Source organism: Pangasianodon hypophthalmus, chromosome 1 (assembly GCF_027358585.1).
Source record: "Pangasianodon hypophthalmus isolate fPanHyp1 chromosome 1, fPanHyp1.pri, whole genome shotgun sequence".
Lineage (NCBI taxonomy): Eukaryota > Metazoa > Chordata > Actinopteri > Siluriformes > Pangasiidae > Pangasianodon > Pangasianodon hypophthalmus.
Genome location: NC_069710.1, coordinates 3,523,245 through 3,545,350, shown reverse-complemented (window position 1 = coordinate 3,545,350; position 22,106 = coordinate 3,523,245). Strand labels below are relative to the sequence as shown.

The 22,106-nt window shown below is 41.9% G+C and overlaps 1 protein-coding gene across 4 annotated transcripts; it reads right to left on the bottom strand.

Moving 5' to 3' along the window:
• Positions 1-51: 51 nt before the first annotated feature.
• On the bottom strand, positions 52-20,210 carry LOC113526737 (protein SOGA3). Of its 4 annotated transcripts, none has more exons than XM_034306419.2 (8): positions 19,986-20,210; positions 18,404-19,160; positions 18,063-18,287; positions 16,755-16,913; positions 16,535-16,603; positions 14,334-15,521; positions 13,690-13,811; positions 10,285-10,452 (listed from the first exon to the last, which is right to left on the bottom strand). In XM_034306419.2, the coding sequence occupies exons 2-8, from the start codon at positions 19,109-19,111 to the stop codon at positions 10,419-10,421; spliced, it is 2,505 nt and encodes an 834-aa protein (XP_034162310.1). In that variant the 5' UTR covers positions 19,112-19,160; positions 19,986-20,210; the 3' UTR covers positions 10,285-10,418. The 4 variants fall into 4 exon arrangements, 3 of the variants coding, with proteins under 3 accessions (XP_034162319.2, XP_026769851.3, XP_034162310.1); XR_008301511.1 differs by having other exon boundaries at positions 10,426-10,452; positions 13,690-14,017; positions 19,986-20,206; XM_034306428.2 differs by lacking the exons at positions 13,690-13,811; positions 14,334-15,521; positions 16,535-16,603; ... (2 more) ...; positions 18,404-19,160; positions 19,986-20,210 and adding exons at positions 52-1,247; positions 2,648-4,205; positions 4,319-4,398; ... (1 more) ...; positions 5,737-5,970; positions 11,499-13,664.
• Positions 20,211-22,106: the final 1,896 nt, after the last annotated feature.

Sequence of the window (22,106 nt, the reverse complement as noted above, 5' to 3'; positions counted from 1 at the left end):
TGTTGACTTAAAAGGGTCATTTCATTTGAAATAATTACTAGGACATAGAGGTTGTAAAGGTTATACTTTAATGATATGTTTCACATCAGGTAAGTAGACAGAGTAAGTTTATAATACATGTCTTATTCATACAAGTCAATCATTTTGATGAGAGTCAATGAAAGTATAACAAATGATTTTGAAATAATCAGCAATAGAGCTTTTAAATATGGTCAAAAGTTGGAGGCACCTAAACACATAGGGAAAAATATCACGGCAGTTGCACAGAAATCTGCTGGATTCTTTTACTCAGCCTTTGGTATGGATCAAGAACACGGCTGGAGAGAAAAATATACATAGATACACTATATGGCCAAAGGTTTGTGGACGCCTGACCATCACTCCCACATGTGCTTGTTGAACATCCCATTTCAGATTTAGCCCCCCTCTTTGCTCTTATAATAATCTCCACTCTTCTTGAAGGCTTTCCAGTCGATTTTGGAGTGTGGCTGAGGATTTAGCCACAATGGCATTAGTGAGGTCAGGCACTGATGTTGGGCGAGGAGGCCTGGGGCACAGTCCATGTCCCAAATTATTCCAGAGGTGTTCAGTGGGGTTGAGGTCAGTCAGGTGCAGGCTGCTAAGGTTCTTCCACACCAACCTCACCAAACCTCCACTTTGTGCACAGGAGTATTGTCATGCCGGAACATGTTTAGGCCCCTTAATTCCAGTGAAGGGAAGTTGTAATGCTACAGCATACAAAGACATTCTATACAACTGTGTGCTTTCAACAGTTTGGGGAAGAACCACATATGGGTGTGATGTCAGGTGTAAAACTTTTGGCTATATAGTGTATGCTTAATATGTTGACAATACAGAACATGATTAATATAATGCAACAGTAAGTGAGGCTGTATTTTGAAAAACTTGTTGGATTAACAGTCATTATTGGTATATACAAAGGTAATCAGGAAGAGACATGGAAGCATTCAGCTTTGAAGACATTGTTCTCAGCATGGGTGTGACTCTGATTAGTCACATTTTGTTGTATGTTCTTACATGATGACTGTCTCTGTGTGAAATGCAGAGTAGGTGAACGTTTGCTGTGAGCTGGAGATGGTGGGCTGCATTGTTGGTGACGGAGAAGGGGAGGATGTAGATGAGGTGGAGGAAGAGCGATTAGCCCAGCGTGAGGGTAGACGTCTTTTAGCAGGACAAGCTGGTCGAGAGAAACTCTTCTTGACGATTACTGCTGATTCTTTGCTTTGCTGCAGAGACACACATTTTAAAAAGATTGCTTTGTTTTCAGAGTATATAAAGATTAAAATTGTAAGCAATCTCAATGTCTTTTCTCTTTATCAACCTCCAGCAGACTGATGTTCAAGCATTCCTGACTTTCACAGAAAATGACCCGATTACGAAGATATGACCACGTTTGCTGTGAATGCCTTCCATCTGGAGCCAAGATAAGACAAACACATTTAATCCTAGTCTTATTGTCTGATGTGCTCTTTATAATGGTTGATTTTCCAATAGTTTGTAAAGTAATCTTTAAGAGACATCTGTGCAGAGAGCTCTGCTGGCCATATGTAGATAGTTTAATAATTGCACCACAAGTCTTTCCTTCTGTCTAAAGGCAGTTTCCAACTGGGCCAAAGATGAAAGGTTCGGATTTAAAACCTGGCAATAGAGCCAAATGTTGTGCTACTAGTCTTTAAATTCTAGAGGCTTAAAAATGCCTCATCTCTGTAACAAAGTGATGTGTACTCATTTTCTGCACAGACCAGAAATGAATAGTGATGTGCTTAGCCTTGTGCAATCTGGAAATATTTTCTAATGGAACTCAGCATCAAGAATTTTATTTTTGCTCTTTTAAAGGTTTTGGGGAGACAGTTTTTTTTTTTTTTCTGGTACGTTCTAAATTTTTCCAGATGTATAAATCCTTATAGCAGCATTAAAAATAAACAATAATAAAAAGACCATAAGACACTTTTCTTATCTTATCTCAAAGATCTCTTCACTTTGTTTCCAGAAAATGACAAAGACTTGGTAATATAAACGAGTGACAATTTAAAGGAAAAAACCTTTGGCTCTTTTATGCTTTCGGTCATTTTGCTGGTGTGGTGTGGGTCCACTTGTTTCCACTGAGAGAACAGTCACTGCAAACCAACAGAAAGTTATTCTGACTGATCAGCTTTATCCTACTGGATGACAATTAGGACATTTCTATCCAGGATGACAATGACAAGGCATGTGGGCTCGCTGAATGGTTTCATGAGTATGAAAATGATGTAAATCATATGCTATGCCCATCACAATCGCCAGCCAATCTCAACCCAATTAAACACCTATGGGAGATTTTGGACTGTTAGACAGCACTTTCCAACACCATCATCAAAACACCAACTGGGAGAATGTCTTTTGGAAGAATGGTGTTCATTCCTCCAGTACAGTTCCAGAGGCTTGTTGAATCTACCCCAAGGTGCATTAAAGCTGTTCTGGTGGCTCATGGTGGCCTAAGACACGGTATGTTGTATTTTCCTTTAATTTGTCACTCATGTATACCTTTTTCATCAAATTATCTAACCGAAATTGAATGTTCTTTTTAAAAGCAATGTCTTTAAACAGGGTTTGACATGTTTTTTTGTCTTTAAGATTGCATACTGACCTTCACTGTTACATGTGCTTCTTTGTGAGCTACAGCTTGTTGGTGAGGTGTGTGTGTGACTCTTTCACTGGATCTAGACTGATGCTGGATTTCAAGCAAATTCAAGAGCTCCGTGAGGTCCTCCTCCCTCCCTGGATTAGATTGCAAATGCTTGTCTTGCTGGGAATGTCCCAAATTTTCATAACTCTTCAATATCCTCTCTATTGCCCCATAGTTGGACCGGGACTCCAGTGGTCGAGGGTAGGCAGCCAGAGTCGAAGGTTTCCAAGGATTTTCATCTAAAACTCTGGACCTTGTGTTAGGCATGTCCTGTTTTGTACGTTCAGGCTTTTTAGGTTTTGTTTCAGCAGGATATTGACCTGAAGTGACAGACTTGACTTTACTGAATTTCTCAGTCTGATGTTTTAGCTGTGATGGACACAAATCTAAATCTGATTTAACTGTTCTCAAGCTTTTTTCAAACTGAGTGGTGGAAGGTTGTCTGTCTTCTGTATGCAATAACAGGCGTGTAAATTTTGGGTCCTCATCTTTCACTGCTAGATGCTGTGATAGACCAGATGTTACCTTCTTCACTTTTACATCCTGTTGCAGAGCTGAACGGCCAGAACTGGAATCTCTTGTTTGGTTCTTTAACTGTGGAGCAATCTGTTCACACTTGCTTATTGAATAATGTGTCGTAAGATCTGGCGGCACGTTTGTCAGATTGTCCTCAGTGGTACTATCAAATGTATAGCGCACATCTGTAGAGCTACTGTCCTCATCATACTGAAAACCCATGCCTGCCTGAAAGAGGATGCGGTTGAACTCAGCTGTTTTCCGTTCTAGCATCTCATTTCTCCGTGGGACAGTGGTGTTGATGGAAGGTGAGCTTATGTCTGGAGGCATTTGGAAGTCAGCAGCCACACCCTTGTGTGTTGAGTCCATGAGATGAAGCTCTTCCTTCAGGTTTTGTTTATTGTCTGTATCTATCTGGTTCTGACTGCACTCAGCCTCTGCAGCTATTATATTAACTTCTGAGAGACATTTTTGGATAGGCACATATGTGGATGACTTGCTGCTGCCAAACCTGCTTCCATCACAGGACCACCGGCTCTGGCAGCAGCTGATATTGCACTTGGAATCACGAGGCACTGGGCCGGGCACAATCCCAGAGTCTGTCAGAATCTTTCCCTCATTCTCTTGTAGCATTGCCTCGAATCTTCGCACGATAGAGGGGCTGTTGCACTTTCTGTGAAGGCAAGGGCTTCGACATGTTTTGCGCATCAGTGGCTCAGGGGCACTGGACGGTATATCTGTAGCTGAGGGGCTGTTAATGTACCAAGATGTGCTCCTGAATGGAATAGGAGGGACATCTCTTCTCTTCACAGGTAGTTCAGTGTCACTTTCAGTCTTGGATGAATTCTTTTTAATATCATCCCGGATAATCCCTTTCTGCTTGTCCAGGACATGAAGATCTTTGCACCACTCATCCAAGTTGAAATCTGTGTCGTCCAGTTCCAACATATCTTTCTCACGCATCTCAACATCTCCTGGAAAGAACACTGACTCAGTCTGGCTTCTGTGGTAATGAACACAGAAAACACAGACCATTAACCCATCAGGCATGTGTCTCGAACATTCCTAAAGTTAATAGAATTACTGGTGTTAATTATCAGGATGATTGCCAATTACCTCTTGACATCAGACTTCTTTCTGATCTCATCCTGGTAGCTGCACAGCTCCTCACTAACCCTAGCTATTTCTTTAAGAGCCTATGGCAAATACAATATATTTAACTGGGTGAGAAGGCACAACAAAAATTCAGCAAATGTCTTACATAATTTCCACCAAATAATCTAATTATTAACCATTTTTTTTATTCAAGAAAACTCACAGCATTAAGAGCCATTGTGTTCTTCTTTTTATCACTTGCACAGTTGATGTCTATATTCTGAAAACCTCGGGAGGGGTTGAGCTGATCCTTTTGCCCACCAGAGACAGGCTTGTTCAGAAGGCACCCATGAAGAATATCTTCTAGCTCTGCAGTGTTAATGGCCTCGAGTTCATTATGCTCATACTTCCCGGAGCCGCCCTGCTTTGATCGCTCACTCTGAATGCTATAGCGCTGGCCATTGGGTTCACTACTGTTATGACTGGAGTTAGTGCTGCTCTGCCTGTGCTGGGTGAGAGGCTCAGAGTAACTGCTGCTGTGGGCCTCTGAGGAGTCAGTCAGAGTGCTGGATATAGTGCTGCCAGAATGTGTACTGAGCCTTATGGCAGTGGTTTGTGCACCGCTGTTTGGTCCAAAAGCACCTTTCTGTCGATGAGCCTTCACTTCATTGTACAGCTGAAATGACATGCAATGTATAAATTCACTTGCAGGCTTAGCAATACCTCAGGAATGCCACTTCCATAAACAATACTGAATTACTGTTTTACTATTCATTTGTTCCTTGCTTGGCTTTAATTTTTTATTTAGGAGGCCAAAAGGCTCACATGTTTTTATTCAAAACAGACTGTTCTGCTGGTTTAGCTCCCAACCCAGCTCTTTTATTTCATTAAAATGACTAATCTCTTCTTCAAAGTGTATTAAATATAAATGCATTCTTCTAGATCCCCCCCTGTGGTTGTGTAATTCAATTCCCCCCATTATTATTACCACCCACTAAAAGTTCCTGACTGCAGCAGAGCTTTTTTTTTATTAAGTATGATAAGTATAAGAAATAACAGGACAAGAATAAGTTGCTAATCACAAAACAGCAGACTGGTAATGTATAAAGTTTCTCATGTTTTATGTATCTAAAGGTTGTTTGCTAACATAAAATTCAGCCTACAATGGCGTGTTCTTTCTGACGCTTTTGCAGTGTGGTATTTAATGGAGCATGTGATTAAGTTTCTAGAGCTCAAACTCATTTGACAAACGCACTGATGCACAAACTCCTTTAAAATACCTAACCACTTTCAGTTTAGGCATCCTGTTTTAAGGTCTGTAATTAGCAACCTATGAATGTGTTCAAAATCAATAGGAGCACAGCACAGTTTGTTCTTTTTGAAGACCTTTGGGGTGTGGCAGCTTGTTTCCTGGGCTTGGTTTCCATCTGCAGACTCACCTCCTCAATCTTGTGCTGCATGTCCCTGAGCTGACTCTCCCACTCCTTCCTCTCCAAGTCAAAGCGCTCCAAAAGCTCGGATTTCTCCCTCGCCCAGTCCTTCTCGCTGTGCTCCAGCCGGCAGCGTAGGTCCATTGCTGCAGTATGGGTGTCTGCCAGCAGCCTCCGCTCTTCCTCTCTTTCCCTCCTTACTGTGTCTCCAGTCTCACTATTCACTGTTCTTTTGGCCTCCAACTGAAGAGAGAGAGAGAGAGAGAGAGAGAGAGAGAGAGGGTCAGACATTTAATGAGTGCCGCAGGAAAATGATGGCGTGCTGAGGATATTTACAGGAAAAAGCAAGCACAGTTTTGAGGGAAAGTGGAAGTAGAGGGATTAGGAGCACAGGAAGATTCTGGGTGGGTGGCTGGCATGCTCGTAGGATATAATACTGTAAAATCTGTCCTCACACTCATCCCATAGGATATCTATCCTTAACCTTTTCAATACACATGCGTGTCAGTGTTGAAAGAGTCCATATGCCATGACAAGGCCACCAGGCCATGATGGCGTCCATGACCCTCTAGTACTGACACAACATGTACTTCCACCTCATAACCTGTTAAAAGTGATGCGTACAATTGAGACACGTACTTGCAATGATTCAGCTTCAAGTTTGTGGCATTTTTTCCAATGGAATGTAGCATTTAAAGAAAAGCACTGTTATTGATGTCTTACTTTTCATTTCCCAGTAGCTGTTAGGTACCTTAAAGCATGATCTGGACTGAATGTTAGGCAGTTCAGTTTACTCTGGATGGAAGAGCTGGATTATGACTTTACTACCTTAGTGGGCTTTTCTTTCTGCCTTATCATTTATTATAAATGGAGACAATCCGTACGTTTTTACTTTCAAGACCAGGGGAAGTAAGTAATTAACTGTGTGAATACCAAGCGGCCATTTCCATTTCACTACAACGCTGTTGTTAATACCAGAACACATTCCACACACTATGAAAAGGACAGGCTTAAATTTACACCCAATTCTCTGTCCTTGAGCTGGCAATGGAAATAAATAGTGGCACAGCACCAGGGTGACATGGAAGAATTGTGGTCTGTCCTTGAAGTATTTTAAGTCCAGCATGAACATTTCTATGATTTGTTAGAAAGCAACAATGAACTTCACTCTGTCCTTAAAATGACTTGTATTAGGACCTGTACTAGGGCCACAGTTTCACCTTTCTGGTCATAATGATAATATGTACACCATTCGATAAAAAATGCTCAATGTTATCATGTGTTGTTCTTGGGAAAAAGAATTAGAAAGAAGTCAATAGCTTTAAGCTAACATTAAAACGGTGAGATTAGAATATACTTTTAAGTCAATTGTTCTGTACACACACACACATATCTTCATTTATAATGTTTTTTTCCACAGATTCTCATTATAAATGGAGTGGGGCAAGGAAAGATACATAATGCATAGTTCAATAGCTTCTACAGCTAAACCCAGCTTAACTAAACTGTTAAAAGTATACGTTTACTGAATTTTACAATAAAGGCTGCAATCATATACTGTAGAAACCAATAAAATTCCAAAACCTATAATGTTGTTTTCACAAATTGGCTATTTTGACTTCATCAAACAATCAAAATCGTAGCGCATGTCACAGATACTGAACTAAAACAAACTGAATTCATTCAAATATTGACAATACCATGGTGATATAGAGCTGTACCTCTTGTAGTACTAAATATCTTAAGCATGTGACTGTCGCCATGGCAGATGTTTAGAGGGCCTGTTTCTTTGACGTGGTTTATATATCCATTTGACCTGTTCTTAAAATGGAAACCCTACATTCTGTTCAGGAATCCTGTGTCTCTCTTCCCAACACTTCTTTCACCTAGAAGTCCTGAAAGTTACACAATACTTGTGTATTGAAAACCCGGTAATTGTCAGGGTTTTGGGCTTTTGTCTGTTTGTTTGTTTGTTTTTAACATATTGGCGTAAGGAATCTCCTAAGCATCATTAAACAAATGGCTTTTAATAAACGGTAATTTGACTTTACTGCTTTTCAGTAGTTCATTCTTCATGACAAAACTAACACTGCAGTTCATCAGTACACAGTACTGTTAACTGATTTTTTTTTTTTTTTACACATTTTTCATATGGATCCTTTTATTTCTTGCAGTTGCCCCGTAAACACAAGTTCAGTGATCCATTATGTGCCCAAAAACACAAGCAATGCCTAAAATAGGACAGCGTTTCATAACAACAAAATCAGATTCAAACGTGGCCCGTATAAACAACAAACCACTGGATCAGTTTAAAAAATATGGACATAGCTGTTAACTGTGTACAATCCCTTAGGTGGATTGGCTCTGAGTATTTACAAACCAAGGGCATGCGAAACGGAGCACTGGTCATTTTCTACCATGTGATCAACCTCGAAGGAAACAGTCGGCTGCTTTAAAGTTCAGTTTAAAATATGATTATTGCTGTGGCTGTGTGATTGAAGCTCTGTCTCTGGGTAAGAGTGTCACAGAGGCAGTCCTCTATAAATAGGCAGCTAGACCAATGCTTTAGCATCTCACATTCCTAAGGGTGGGGCTGCAGGGACACACAGAGTTCACCACCTCCATTTTAAAAATATGCAAGGAAATATACTGGCAAAAACATAACCATGAATGCCTGGTAAACCTGGGGCGACCTCAGTGGCCGCAGTCTAAGCTGTGGTAGGATGTGGTAGATGGTGAAAAAAGTGTTTATGCTTTCATTTGACTCCTCCCTGAAATCTATTCTCAACGCCAGCTAATACTTTACTTTGGTATGTGCAACCAAATTGCTGTTTTTCACATTTTTTTTTCACACAAGGAAGGCAAGTGCAGCAGTGCTTTGTGGGTGAAATGATTGGATGGTGAAATGTTAAACACTGGTAAATAAGGCAATAATTTTTTTTTTTTTGCATAGCTTTATTTAAAGGCCCCAGGAAACTCTGTGATTGCATTTATTTAGGGTAATGTCCATCTGGTGGGAATCTGCATGGACAAATTATGAATAAATTGTGACCTCTGAAGGACTGCATATACTGTGCCAGATTTTCTTCTGTAAAATTTCTTTACGCAAATTGTGAAGTCTTTATCATGATATGCATAAACTAATAAATATAGCATTCTTGTGATAATTTTTTGGGTCCACACACAGGAAAAATTGGGTACAATCTCAATTCTACCGACTTGTCTAAATGTTGTAGAGAGATTTGGACAGAGGTATGTCAGCCACGTTATGGAATTTCAGGCCATGCCTGACCAGTGCTTAGTTGTCAGGTCTCAGCAAATTTCTCAGGTGGTTTTTGAACAGTGTTTAATCACATTATCTTTTTCCCCTTCATTTACACTGTGCTGGATGTTGCATATATCACACAAGTTTGGAGTCGCACCATCATTTGGTATATATTATTCCCACAAATGATAAAGCTAAGCTTTTAGATAAGCTTTTAAGGAATATTGGCTGCAAGTTTGGGAAACTGTTTCAAATCAAGATTGAAGCTCAGTATGACTACTCAGACTAATATGTATCTAATATGCCAGGACATCCTAACTGAGGTGCATCCACCCCTCCAGAATTCCACAGCACTACTCCTCTCCATCTCTGAAGAGTACAGTGCACTACTGTATTAGGAGAGCATAGCAATGACTCACTCTGGGGATAATGCATAAACCACCAGAGGGGATTATAACTGCTCTGACTCCAGATGATAAATACACTAGACAGTCTGGACTGTGTCTTTATAAGGGTGTCAGAAACAAAAGGGAGAGTTCTGTGAGAAAGGGACCAGTCAATATGGGGTGATGTTTTAATACATAAAACGTCATAGAGAGAAAGAGATAGTGTATTCATTTTAAATAAGACCACTGCCTTCATCACTCATTTTGTAAAAATCCAGGCTAAGTAACAAATGGCTTTTCCAAATGTGGGAGCACACATCTCCATTTCTTGCATTCAAAAAGTAATTTTGTTTGCTTATTATGAGTGCATTTGGCCCAGGAGACAACAAGCTAAGCAGTTTAGCTGGTTTCTGAGTCTCTGATGAATTGTCAGATTTTTTTTTTTTTTTTAACAGTAAATCAGATTTTCGTTTGAAAAAAATATTTCCCGTGATTAATGTGTGATGATTTGTGATCCTAATGTGTAACCCTTCAGAAAAAATTAGATCTGTTTTTGTGTTTTTCAGTCTTTGTTCCTGTAGTGTGTGCCATATAATGACCCCTGGCTGTGCGACCCCCTAAGACTGCACAGTGTGTGTACTGCCAGGATATTAAATGTAATTGTGCATAAATCCCAGGATAAAAACGAAATCTTGCTGAGATATCTTGAAATCTCAAGCTGCTTTTAAATAATAAACTATAATCTAGTGTTGATATACTAGTGGTTCTTGGCTGAGTTTAATCCAGGTCAAATGCCTGAGTGAGGCTTTTATTGTGCAGGCTAGCACTGTCACCTGCAGTCAGGAATTCTGACTTCTCAGCCATGAAACAAACTCGTTACAGACCTTCATTAAACCACAATCTTACCTGTGCAATTCTGCATTTCAGCTCTGCCTTTTCCAGCTCCCATGCGCACTGGTCCTTGGTGTATTGAAGCTGGAGCTCGCTGCGTTTACTCTCTTCCCTTTTCACCTCCGACTGCACCTCCTCCAACAACGTCTTCAGATCCAACAATATCCGTCTGTTCTCTCCGCCCTGCACAAAGCAAAACAACAATGACAACAACGTTAACCATAAAATATGCGAAGCGATCAGTGATTCAGCATGCGCTGTTTGCGACTGATTGGTGCATTACTTGCACGTCTGCCACTTCTCTCAAAAGCATTTCCTTCTCTTTCATCCAGGCGTCTTTCTCCTGACCGTGACGCTTCCTGAGCTCCTCGAACTTCTTTCTGAGGCGTAAATGTTGGCTTTGCAGATCTGCGGATGGCGACACTGCACGTCCGAGGCCAGAGTGCTCGGAAAAATGCCCTACCGAGGCCGTAGAGGTCACTCCTCGATGTGGACTCCGGCTGCGTTTCCTGTCCGCTTCCCTCTCCAGCATGGAGCAAGGCACAAATTCCCAGCCGTGCGCCTTACACACGTAGCCACCGCCTCCTCCACTGTAAAACCCTGAGCCGTTTCCGAGCGCATTCCACATCTCTCTCGAGCACTTCCAGCTTGCACACGAGATTACAGCAGTGGTTTGAAGGGGATGCCGCTGCAGTCTTCATCTGATTCTGAGGGATGAGCCGAACCCGGCCATGTTTGTCTGTGTGCGCGCCGGGCGCATTTGCTCTTCCCATGTCAGCGCAGGAGCGACAGGAGCAGCCTGTCATACTCCACTGACACACCCACATACAGCTTTTTACTACTCCAGCTCTCAGCCAGCGCGCATTTCCCACCGCCTTTACTTAGCCCACATTCTGGTGTTAGTTTTCAACCGGCTCCTTCTAACATGCCGATTAGAAGAAGCACAACATACTCTGATGTAAGAGTTTGGGGTTTACACTGACGCCCTGTAGCTATCCAGCTCACCTCCCTGACCAGACCGAGTAAAATGGATCAGATCTAACATTAAATACCAATAAAGTTTTCTGGAATTCCCTGCATGCCGTGATGTTTCCTTGCAAGCTTGCAGAGCAGCCCTGAAAACAAACACACGCCGTCTCTCTGTTTACCTCTCCATACCTTCCAGTGGCGCAGAAGCATTAGTCTAGTGCTCCTGATCACATCGAGAACAAAGCGTGAAGATGTCTTACCTTGGAGCATTCTGCACTCGTTTAGAAGTCTGAACTCGCTGTTGAATGATTAGAACAGATGCAGCTGTGGAAAGCTGATTTTCCGCTGTGAATAGTTGGCGAGTTTGTGCGCATCTCTTTCCCACACAGCTGGTAATAACGGCCCATGTGACGCCAGTTTCCAGAGGGAGTCTCGCAGCACACACTCCTCCTTCACACAACACATCGCCATTCTCACTTACTGTAACCCCTACTATTTTGTACGGAATCTTTTACATAACATATGCAGTCACTTCCAGAATTATTGGCACCCTTCATGCTTGATATTGTAGCCTTAAATCCATAAGATATATGACACCATTTTATTTAAACATCCCCATAGTTTATTTAAACGATTATATTTTTTTCTTAAATAGAGCTTTTTTTCTGCAAAACACTCCAAAGCACCTCCACAATTACTATTTGGTGATGCTTCACCTGGTTTTCATGCAGAACATTTTAAAGTTCATTTATATTCTTAGGTTTGCACACATGGACTGTCCTTTTTCTTTCATCTCACAAGTTCTCAATAGGATCTGATGTGAATGTATGTTTAGAGTCATCATTTTGTTTAAATATCCTTCTACAGAAAAGTGTTCATTTCCTTCCAGAAGCAACCAGATCTTGGGTTATAATGATCTAGAACCTAACAGCTCCTGATGCCATCAATCTCCCTAAAAGTTCCTGGACCACCAACCGCGAAACAGACACACAGCATCAATAATATACCACTATATTTTACTGTGGGTTTGGATGCCTTTCCTTATATGCAATCCCCTTTGCTCTGCCAAACCTGCAGATGGTGTGCAAGGCCAAAATGTCAGATTTTCATCTTATCTGACCACAATACACATTTGTAATTGTAGTTTTGACTGCTGCAGATTGTGGGTTGCTCTCAGGAACCATGTTTGTGCTTTTTTTGTGCGACCATTCCAAGTAGCTTGTTGTTGTGGAGGTGGTTGATTTTGATTTTGAAGCTAGACAACCTCAAGCATCAACTAGACTGTGCAATTTTCTTTGTCTCCCCAGCATCCTCCTCAATGTGGGCATGGATCTTTTTCAAGTTTCATCTGTTATAAACTTTGAAATTTTTTTTTTTTTTTTTTTTACAGCCCATAATGTACTACTGTGCAACTAGTTATGTATTTTTTCGATCTGATGTCTGCAGGTCAACAAGCGTTTGTGTTGACAGGTCTTTGGTTTATCACATGGTGATGGATGACATGAAATTTCACATGTAGGACCTACAGCCTTGTATTATTCCCCCAGCGAAATAGGTCATGGGTAACAATAGTTCCTGGAGACTTAATCAATTTTAAAGCATAATATAGAGCAGTTAACAAATATATCTTTTTTTCAAGGATCAATATCTGCTATCTGTATCTATTTGACATATTCTTTAGTGTTGAGAATGCAGTGTTTTTGTTTGTGTTTCTATAGAAAATACTTTTTTAAAGAATTTTTCTCCAGTTGTTTATGTGGAAAGTTCTAACTTTTGTGTGTAATCTTTATCATTTAATCATTTCTGCCCATGATTTTGAAGGATGCCAATATTTCTGGAGTTGATCATAAAATATTGCCAGAACTAGTGATGATATATTGTTGTGTGAAACAAAACAGAATTGGGTGATATTTAAAAGGGCAATATTGTTGCCCTTTTGTTGCTGTTTTTAGCTATAGCACAAGCCTAATATAAGCACAGTAGTCTATATTATTGGACTGTTATTAACCATTCTTATATTTCATTCTAACCAGTTACTAACTGGAGAGGGGTGTTAAAAGTTTCTGAACCAAAATGGAAAATATTTCATTCACCTGGGTGTAGGTGGTCAACACTGTAATTTTGTGAGTCTTAATGCCAGACTGATGTGCAGTTAGTGCAGTATGATTTATTTCACAGGTAACAGGCCTATAAAATCGATTTTCAGATCACATGGATTGCTTCCAGAAATCAAAACATGAGCTTGGCAAGCAGTAACACCAGCAAGCAACAATTAATACATTTTTCATATAAACACCTGAATAATAATAACCTTTTAATATTTCTAAATGAATTCCCTATATAAACATCTCAGACATCTCCAACAACAGTAAAAATAAAAATGGAAATATTACTCAGTTTCTCTATACTAACTGTTGATATTGATGATTCATAAAACATATTTTCACTTACCGCATGAATAGATTGAAGTAAAGATGCAAAGGTGGTGTCACTGTAGGTTGAAACTGTGTTGCATTTGGCTGAGTAACTGTCAATGCGTAAAATGGTGGAAAACCTCCTGTACCTTGTATAACCTTAATGACATGGCCAAAATCAATTGAAAACGGCAACAAAACAAACAAACAAACAAACAAAAAACAATATGGCTGCTAAGAAAAAGAAGGGGGGTTTATAGAACAAAGAAAAGGGTAAAAAGAAAGACCAGCTTGAATATAGTGGCATATGACAGAGATGAGAATAAAACAAGAATGAGGATAAGCAAAATGATAGGTTGAAACATCTGGATGAGTGGGTATGGAAAAGGAAAACAAAATGAAAAGCAAACAGGTAAATGAAATATGGCACAAACAGAGTAAAAGTGAGAAATCCAGACACAAAAACATTAAATATATTTATCAGTCTAATGTACTTCTGTGAATATGATGCATTCTGCATAATAATAATAATAATAATAATAATAATAATAATAATTTTGGTATCTACTCATATTTTATGCATGAAGGTTGAAAATGTGAGAAAAAGCTCAGTTAAAATATAGAGTAATAGTGATTGTGAGACATGAGCTCTTCTGAAACATTGTGTTTGTGTAGACTTACAGAGAGAGGCTCTTCGGTTTCACGATCTTCTGGTTTGGGAACATCTAAACGGTCAATAAAACTCTGGAGATCCTTCCTGAAGGTTTTCATCTGCGCATTAATGCGGTACAGAAGCTCATGCTCACGTATTCGGCTTCCATCATCATCCTCATCCATCCGGCCAAAAAGCTCACCATTCGTCACATAGACTCGTGCTTCTGCAATTATGGTGCTTGTATCAGCAATCAGTCTGTCAATGGTCCGGCTCAGACGTTCAGCCTCCATGCGAATATCAATCATCTGCTGCCGGTCCTTGAGACTTCGGGATAAAAAACGGCTCTCGGGAGAGTACAGGGAGCGAGTGGGAGTAAGGCATCGGATATTGCGTACTTCCTCAGAGTCGCTCTCACCGCCGATGGGGCCCTCGCGCTTGCGATGCGGTGGGAGGCGTGAAGAGTCATCATCACTCTCTCTGCGGCCTCCGTCACTTTCGGCATCGCTGTCTCGAGGGCTGGGCCGGATGCCTAGGTGTGAGGCCAGGTCATAGCGCTGCATGTTGGACAGCAGTATGCGATTTTCATACTGCAGCTGCATCACTTTCCCACTCAGCTCGTTGATTTGTAGCCTAGCAGCTTTTAGCTCTTCCTGCAGAGCCTCAGCCTTGGACCCGTCCGCCCCTGCACCACCATGACGGGAACCCTCATGTGAGCCAGCCTTATACTTGAGCTTGTTAAGCTCCACTGTCACCCTCTTGTTCTGCTCCTCCATGTCGGCCAGGTTGCGGCGCAGCAGCTCGGCCTCATCCTCCACCAGCTGCAGTTGCTGCCTCATCTCAGATAACACCTCGCTTTGTTCCCGTGTTGAGGGGTCTACTGCGCCCCCTGCCAACTCCTCTCCTCGCAGGTCATCAAGCTCTGCCTTCAGACCACGGTTCTCCACCTCCAACTCCACAATTTTGCGGCCCAAGATGTTGGCCTCCTCCTCTACCAGGCGGAGACGCAGCTTCAGCTCAGACTCACGCGTGGTAGGGGGACCACCAGCCTCACCCTTAGGGAGGGGACTGTCAACATCACCATAGAAGGAACGGTACTTTTGTAGTTCCTGCTCCAGCCGGTCCTTCTCTTTGTCAATCTTTGCCATCTTCTTCCTCATCAGTACAGCTTCTTCTTTAATGAGGGCCAACTGGCATTTTAGGTCCTCATTTTCCTCCTAAAAAGACCATTTTGAAATGAACAAATTCTGTTCATTTAATTATATTTCCTGAATGATGTAAATTATTAAGCAGTTAGTGGGTTAAATACAGCCAGAGGCAGAAGGATCTGAGCAACTTCATAAAGCCACACTGCACACTGCTTGGAGCTCAGCTCCTCCTGGATAAGGCTGTATTTAACATCTGGTTGTTACCTTCAGCACCGACATTTACAATTTTATTTTTTATTATCCCAGTAATACACACTATATGGCCAAACGTTCATGGACACCTTACCATCACACCCATATGTGGCCCTTCCACAGACTGTTACCATAAAGTTGGAACCTCTTGATTATATGGGATGTCTTAGTATGCTGTAGCATTACAATTTCCCTTCAGAGGCCCAAACAAGTTCCAGCATGACAATGCTCCTGTGCACAAAGCAAGGTCCATGAAGACATGGTGTGTGAAGGTTGGAGTGGAAGAACTCGAGTGACCTGCACAGAGCCCTGACCTCAACCCCACTGAACACTTTTGGAATGAACTGGAACGCCGACTGTGCACCAGACCTCCTTACCCTACATCAGTGCCTGACCTCATTAATGCTCTTGTGGCTGAATGAGCAAATCTCCAGAGCCATGTTCCAAAATCTGTTGGAAAGCCTTCTCAGAAGAGTGGAGGTTATTATAACAGCAAAGGGATCAAATCTGGAATGGGATGTTCAAAAAGCACATATGGCTGTGATGGTCAAATGTCCACAAACCTTTGGCCATATAGTGTATATTCAGTATCAACTTCTTAATGAAGTATTAAATAGCAGTTGAGCTTGCCATATAACCGTAGAGCGCTAGACCATGGTGAGGAGCAAATCTTTGCCTAAACCAAAATGCCATGTGAATAATATTTATCATATAATTAATGTTCTTTGTAAATGTTTAAATTATAGCATCACTCCAACGCAGACATTTGCATCCTTATAAATTCCAGTGTAATCACACAAAGTGTAATAATACATTTTCCTTGTTTTTACCTCTGTTGGGGTCTGTGGAGTCTTCCGTTCTGATTTCTGTGCATCCTTGCCTCTTCGTTTCAGAGATGCCTGAGGAAAATATTTATTACAAGTATTTTATAGATAAATCAAAATCACATGGTAGTTACCAACCAGTTCCTGTATCTCTTAACAACTTTGAAGTGCCATGTCTTAGCATTAAATTATTATTCTTTCGAGTTTAGTTTGCTAACGTCCTCACCTCTTTAGCTTTCTCCAGCTCAATCTGTAAAGCTTGCTTAGTCACCTCCACTTCAATCAGCTGCTGCCTCAGTCTTTCATTCTCCTCCTCTGTTTTTGCCCTTTTCTCTTCCACATTTTCCAGTTCATTATGCAGTCTCACAGACACATCCTTTGCCACCTGGATATAAAAAAAGAGGGTTTGGGTTAAGTGTCTTAATGAATAAGGTTACTTGGATGACACCTTTGGGTCTCTGGAGGACTAGTGGATAGGCTTACTGCCACGGCTCGGGTTCGTTACACAGCCGGGGAACCAACCCCAGCCACTGGGGTTACACAAGACATCGCATTTTATCCCAAGCCCAGATAAATTGTGGAGGGTTGTGTCATCTGGCCTAAAAACTGTGTCAAATCAAATATGCGGACCAATGATCCGCTGTGGCAACCCCTAACGGGAGCAGCTGAAAGAACGACAACAGCAGCGACAACTTGGATGACACCTTTAGCTGTCCTGCCAGATATTTTAGTGTAGTTCAAGGTTTGTTTGTTTTTTTTAAATTATGACTGTTTACAACTAAAACCCATATAGAGCTAATCTCTCTGATGAAATAATATAATATAATATACAAGTCCTAATTAACACATTAATAGTTCATTCAAAATATGTGACATAAGACTTAATTCAAGACCTAAAAAAAGATGACGTGATAATTCTGTCCAAGACTAATTTCTGAAATAGGGCCCCTTTTTGGGCTGATACAAGGGCCAACATTCCCCCAGTACTGAAATACGGCAAAGATCATTCCTCTTGTAAAACATTTATTCCCCCTCCCTGCTTTTCATTTATTTTTTATAACTATTAATATATATCATTTAAGGTGCCCTTGGCCAATACTTTACTTCTAATAGTGAGATTTACACAGCAGATCGATTGATTTTTAATTTTAATACTCAACCACAGGAAATGGTGCAACCTGTTATCTGTTTACAAGAGGAAGTGATGTATCATCATACATCTTTACATTTCTGAAACTCTCAGGAATAAACACACCAGACTGTACTTTTCCTTGTCACTGAGGTGGTGCCATCAAGGGGACATGTTTAGTACCTTTAGCATGTATCTTTTACCTGTGAAGGTACAGGTGGTGTACCTTTAATTAAAGCTTTAATGGTATATCTGTGGTGAAATGATGCACCTTAAAGGTGAAAGATAGATTCTAAAGGTACAAAGAGACACATCAGCACATCAGCAGCAACAAGGGAAAGTCTAATTCGGTGCATAGATTTTTCATAACCAATGCAACGCGTTTTTTTTTTAACCCTCTGGTACCTTTAGATCTTGTTCCAGGCTCCGCAGTAACTCCCCGTCGATCTCGCCGGTCTCTGCGTACCGCAGTCGCTTCCGTTCCGCCTTCCGCACGCGGTACTGGAGGATCCGGCAGTTCTTATTGGCTCTGACGAGCTCGCGCCGCATGTCCTGCAACTGGCACGCGTCTTCCTCGTAAAACGTGTCTCTCATCTCCTCCATCTCCGCCCGCATTTCCTCGATTTCATGCTAGCACAACAAACACAATCAATCACACCCTGCGCATCAAAAGCACTGCTGTGTTCTTTAAGTGATTCATCATTTTGTGGTGTCATTGTCTGCTGTGTGCGATCATCCAAACCTACTTTCAGATTATCGTTTTCATCATTCAGTCTCTCGATTTCGTCTCGTAAGTCTCGCTCCACATGAGACTCGCTGGGTCTGAGGGGCGCCTCGGGTGAGAGCTCCATGCCGTTGCCGGGCGAGCTGGCCGCCTTGGCGTGCATGCTCCCTTCTTTCTTCAAGCTCTTATTCATGTGAAACTGGATTAACTCAGACTGTAAGCACCCTTCCCTCCAGAAGCCAGGCCCGCATCCCACGGTGCTGTTAGCCGCCTGTTTAGCGCAGCTCGCAGCCCCGTCTTTTCCTCTCTGATTCTTCGCTTTACTCTGGGAGGATTTCGAGGAGCTCGGCTGATCGGACACCACGCGATCGCCCTTTAAAGGAGGATCGTCCGCGTCTTCCGTAGAGCTATGGCGCTCCTCGATCTTCTTGGCCTTCTCCGCCCGTCTGCTGGTGGGACTTTCAGCACCGCTCGGGTGGACAGCGGCCGCGCCTTTCGCCGCCTGTCTGTCTTTCCCCGCGCTGGCGGCCACTGGAGAGCTGCTGCGACTGTTTTTACCGCCTTGTTTTGCTGGAGCGGGTTTAGCTGAGGCGCTTTTCGAGGGCGTTTTCGATGTCGCGTCTTTAAATCTGGCCGGTGAGGGCGCCCGTTGCTGCTGCTGCTGCTGCTGCTTCACGGCACTATTGTCTGCCTGGCGCGCATCGGCAGCGCCGCCAGTGGCGGGATTCATGGCGTCGTGTGCTAGTGATCAGACGTCGCCCATCGTCCATTACCCTTAGCTGCCCAAAGAGTGAAAAAATAATGAAGAATAATCTTTAACGCAAATCCGCCGCGACTGAAAAGCTGCTATGTGCACTGACTGTCAAAATCACCTTGTGTCGCCTGTATGAAGCTCGCTAACGCAGCACAAGCCCCTGTAGACGAAGCCATTCAACACTCCAGTGACTCTCAATGACAATTTTTGCAGATTACAAGCATATTTATATATAGAAAGAATGCTGAGAATGGCGTGCATGCCAGAGCTTGCGTTGAAGTCGAGAGTCAGGGGCCGTGTTTTTACGCATGGCCTATCCCTAACGCCATGCAATCAGTTAGTGTCCTATTTGGTTATAAACAAGCTTTCTTGGGTTTCGTAAACAATGGTCTATTCAGCAGTCATGTGTAGCCTCTGGATCAGCTTCAAATCGTCCCTCCCATCCAGAAACCAAGACTCAGATTAAATAATGGATTATAAATAGCCTGACCCAACACACACTGGTTATGTCTATTCTTCTCTGGAAACACTAAGAGCCCTGCGACGCAGGCATCACTGAGGATAATGCAGGCGAGATCATTCTCTTTCTAAAGTGAAAGAGCCTATTGTCAAGTAGTTCTGCTAAACAGACGAGTGGTTTTTGCATTCAAATGGTTTTATGCTATCCTTTAAGCCATGGAGGCCTGTGTAAAGTGAGTCGCATTATTTATAACCTTTACAAGGTGACTGTCTAAAAACAAGAATAATAAATATGATCAACTTTAACTGTTGCAGAATTTGTAAACAGAGCTGCCTCTTCCCCCCCCCCCCACCTCCATCTTTAATCACAGCATCAGAAGACATCCCTTACCGTTTCAGCATCCTGTGTTGTCCAGTACTGGTGAACGGTGGGGAGGAAAGATGCACACCATCCGGCGATGCAGGACCACCAGCAAACATCCACCGGAAAGAGATGTGTGCGCAGTGACGTCACCGCCGGGCGGGGTCTCACCCGAGAGCCGGGGTGCATTTTCCCGTCTTCACTCCCTGTCTTTATTCACTGGTGTAAATACTGTGGGAGATACATTAGAGCTGCGTAATATAAGATCTGAGATGTGAAGGGGAAATAGAATAATGAAATGGGAACTGCCTGGCAGTGGCAGCTGGGTAGTGGCTCTATAACAAGACATGAGCAAGTGAATAATGGTGGAGAAAAGGACACTTTAATGTTCATTCAAACAGAGAGACTCCTGCCTAGCAACAGTGATGTCAGCACTTCAAATTGCTTTGTGTTCCTCTGTATAGCTTACATATTCCTGAGTTATATCCTGAGATACACAGGCTATGAAAAGATACAGGACATACACTATATGGCCAAAAGTTTGTGGACACCTGACCTGACCAGCACACCCATACGTGCTTTTTGAACATCCCATTCCAGACTTAGTCTCCCACTGCTGTTATAATAAGCGCTACTCTTCAGTTGGTTCTGTGCTGTTGACACATCTTTGTGATGGGACACAAGCTCCCCATGCTGCCTTCTGTTATACTTTCAGTCATTGTCCAACGGAAAGGAAGAAAATTGAGTTACTTTTATGAACAATCAAAGACAAACACTCTTCTTCTATAAGGTTTTGGGAAAGCAGGCTCACAACATAGCAGAGAATTCTTCTTTTTTTTCTGTTCCTTCTAAAGGACGGACAGCAGGGAACTGTGCACTGACACTTCAGATTTTGGCTTGTTCCCAATTTGACACTTAATGTGTTATGTCATTCATGTCTGTATCAAGTAATGCAAAACTACATTACGTCATCATGATCATCATCATTACTACCATGATGTCCTGCTACAATTTACATTTTCATCAAATAATAGTATAGGAGTAAAGCTCTGCTTGTCCTTTACATAAGCAAAACCCAAATGAACCCCTGGTTATGACAACAAAATAAGCATACTTGCAGAAAAGCCATTCTTATCTGACACTTAGCCCAAATCTTTTACCATTAACTCTAACATACTTTTCTATTGGCTGGATGCATTTGATCAAGGCTGAAATATCATGCTTAGGCTGTGTTTGACATCAGTAGAACACTAACATGCTTCTTCTACATGCTTCTTCTAGCCTATTGGTTGGATATATCTCATAAAAAGTAACGCTTAGGCAGCAATGCAGCATGGAGGCCCTCCAAATGATAGCTCGACTGAGCAGTAGGGGGAGGAGAGGAGCTGTGTACTGTTGCCATAGGAACTTTTGTCTGTATTGCTCTGCTGACCAGGAGGAGGAAGAGAGGCTGAGCTCTGATTGGTCCTTAGGGACCCTCATCATTTGTGATTGATGGAGAGAAAAGGGGTGGGTGGGACCCCGGACCCCAAGGAGCAGCTGGTGTGTTGGTGTGCAGTTACCTTCTGGCAGTTCATAAAGGAGCAAGAATGAATAAGGAAGTAACTTGTGAGGCAAGAGGAGCTGTTTTAAGGCACCACAGGTGTACGTTTTATGGGACATGGCATATAATAATGCAAGGAATTAAGGAGACAGCAGTTATGCCACGTCTGATATTCACAAGTCTAATGAGATGACTGCGTAACTGAAAGAAATTGAGCCATGGAAAACAATGAAAACTTCTGTACATTTTATAGGCGATGAGCAAGTACTATACGCTTTGAGCTGGAAACAATCCTAAATGCAATGGTCATGAAAATGAGCGAAAGTAACTAACATTGTTTCCAAGCTGGCAAATTTGTTAAAATTTGCATGACTTACAATGTTACACGTTTAGACTCGTATCAATTTTTTATGAGATCTAGTCACAGGACAGAGAAGTAATCAGTGAAACGGATGCAAAAATAAAAAACTTCTTGTCAATCTCCATGTCTGTAGTCATATTTTTCATATATAATTACTTCCTATATAATTTCCTATATAATGGCATTCATAACATAATGCTTCCTAACTCTAGTGTTTAAAAAGCAGAAAAAGACATGTCATTCAGAC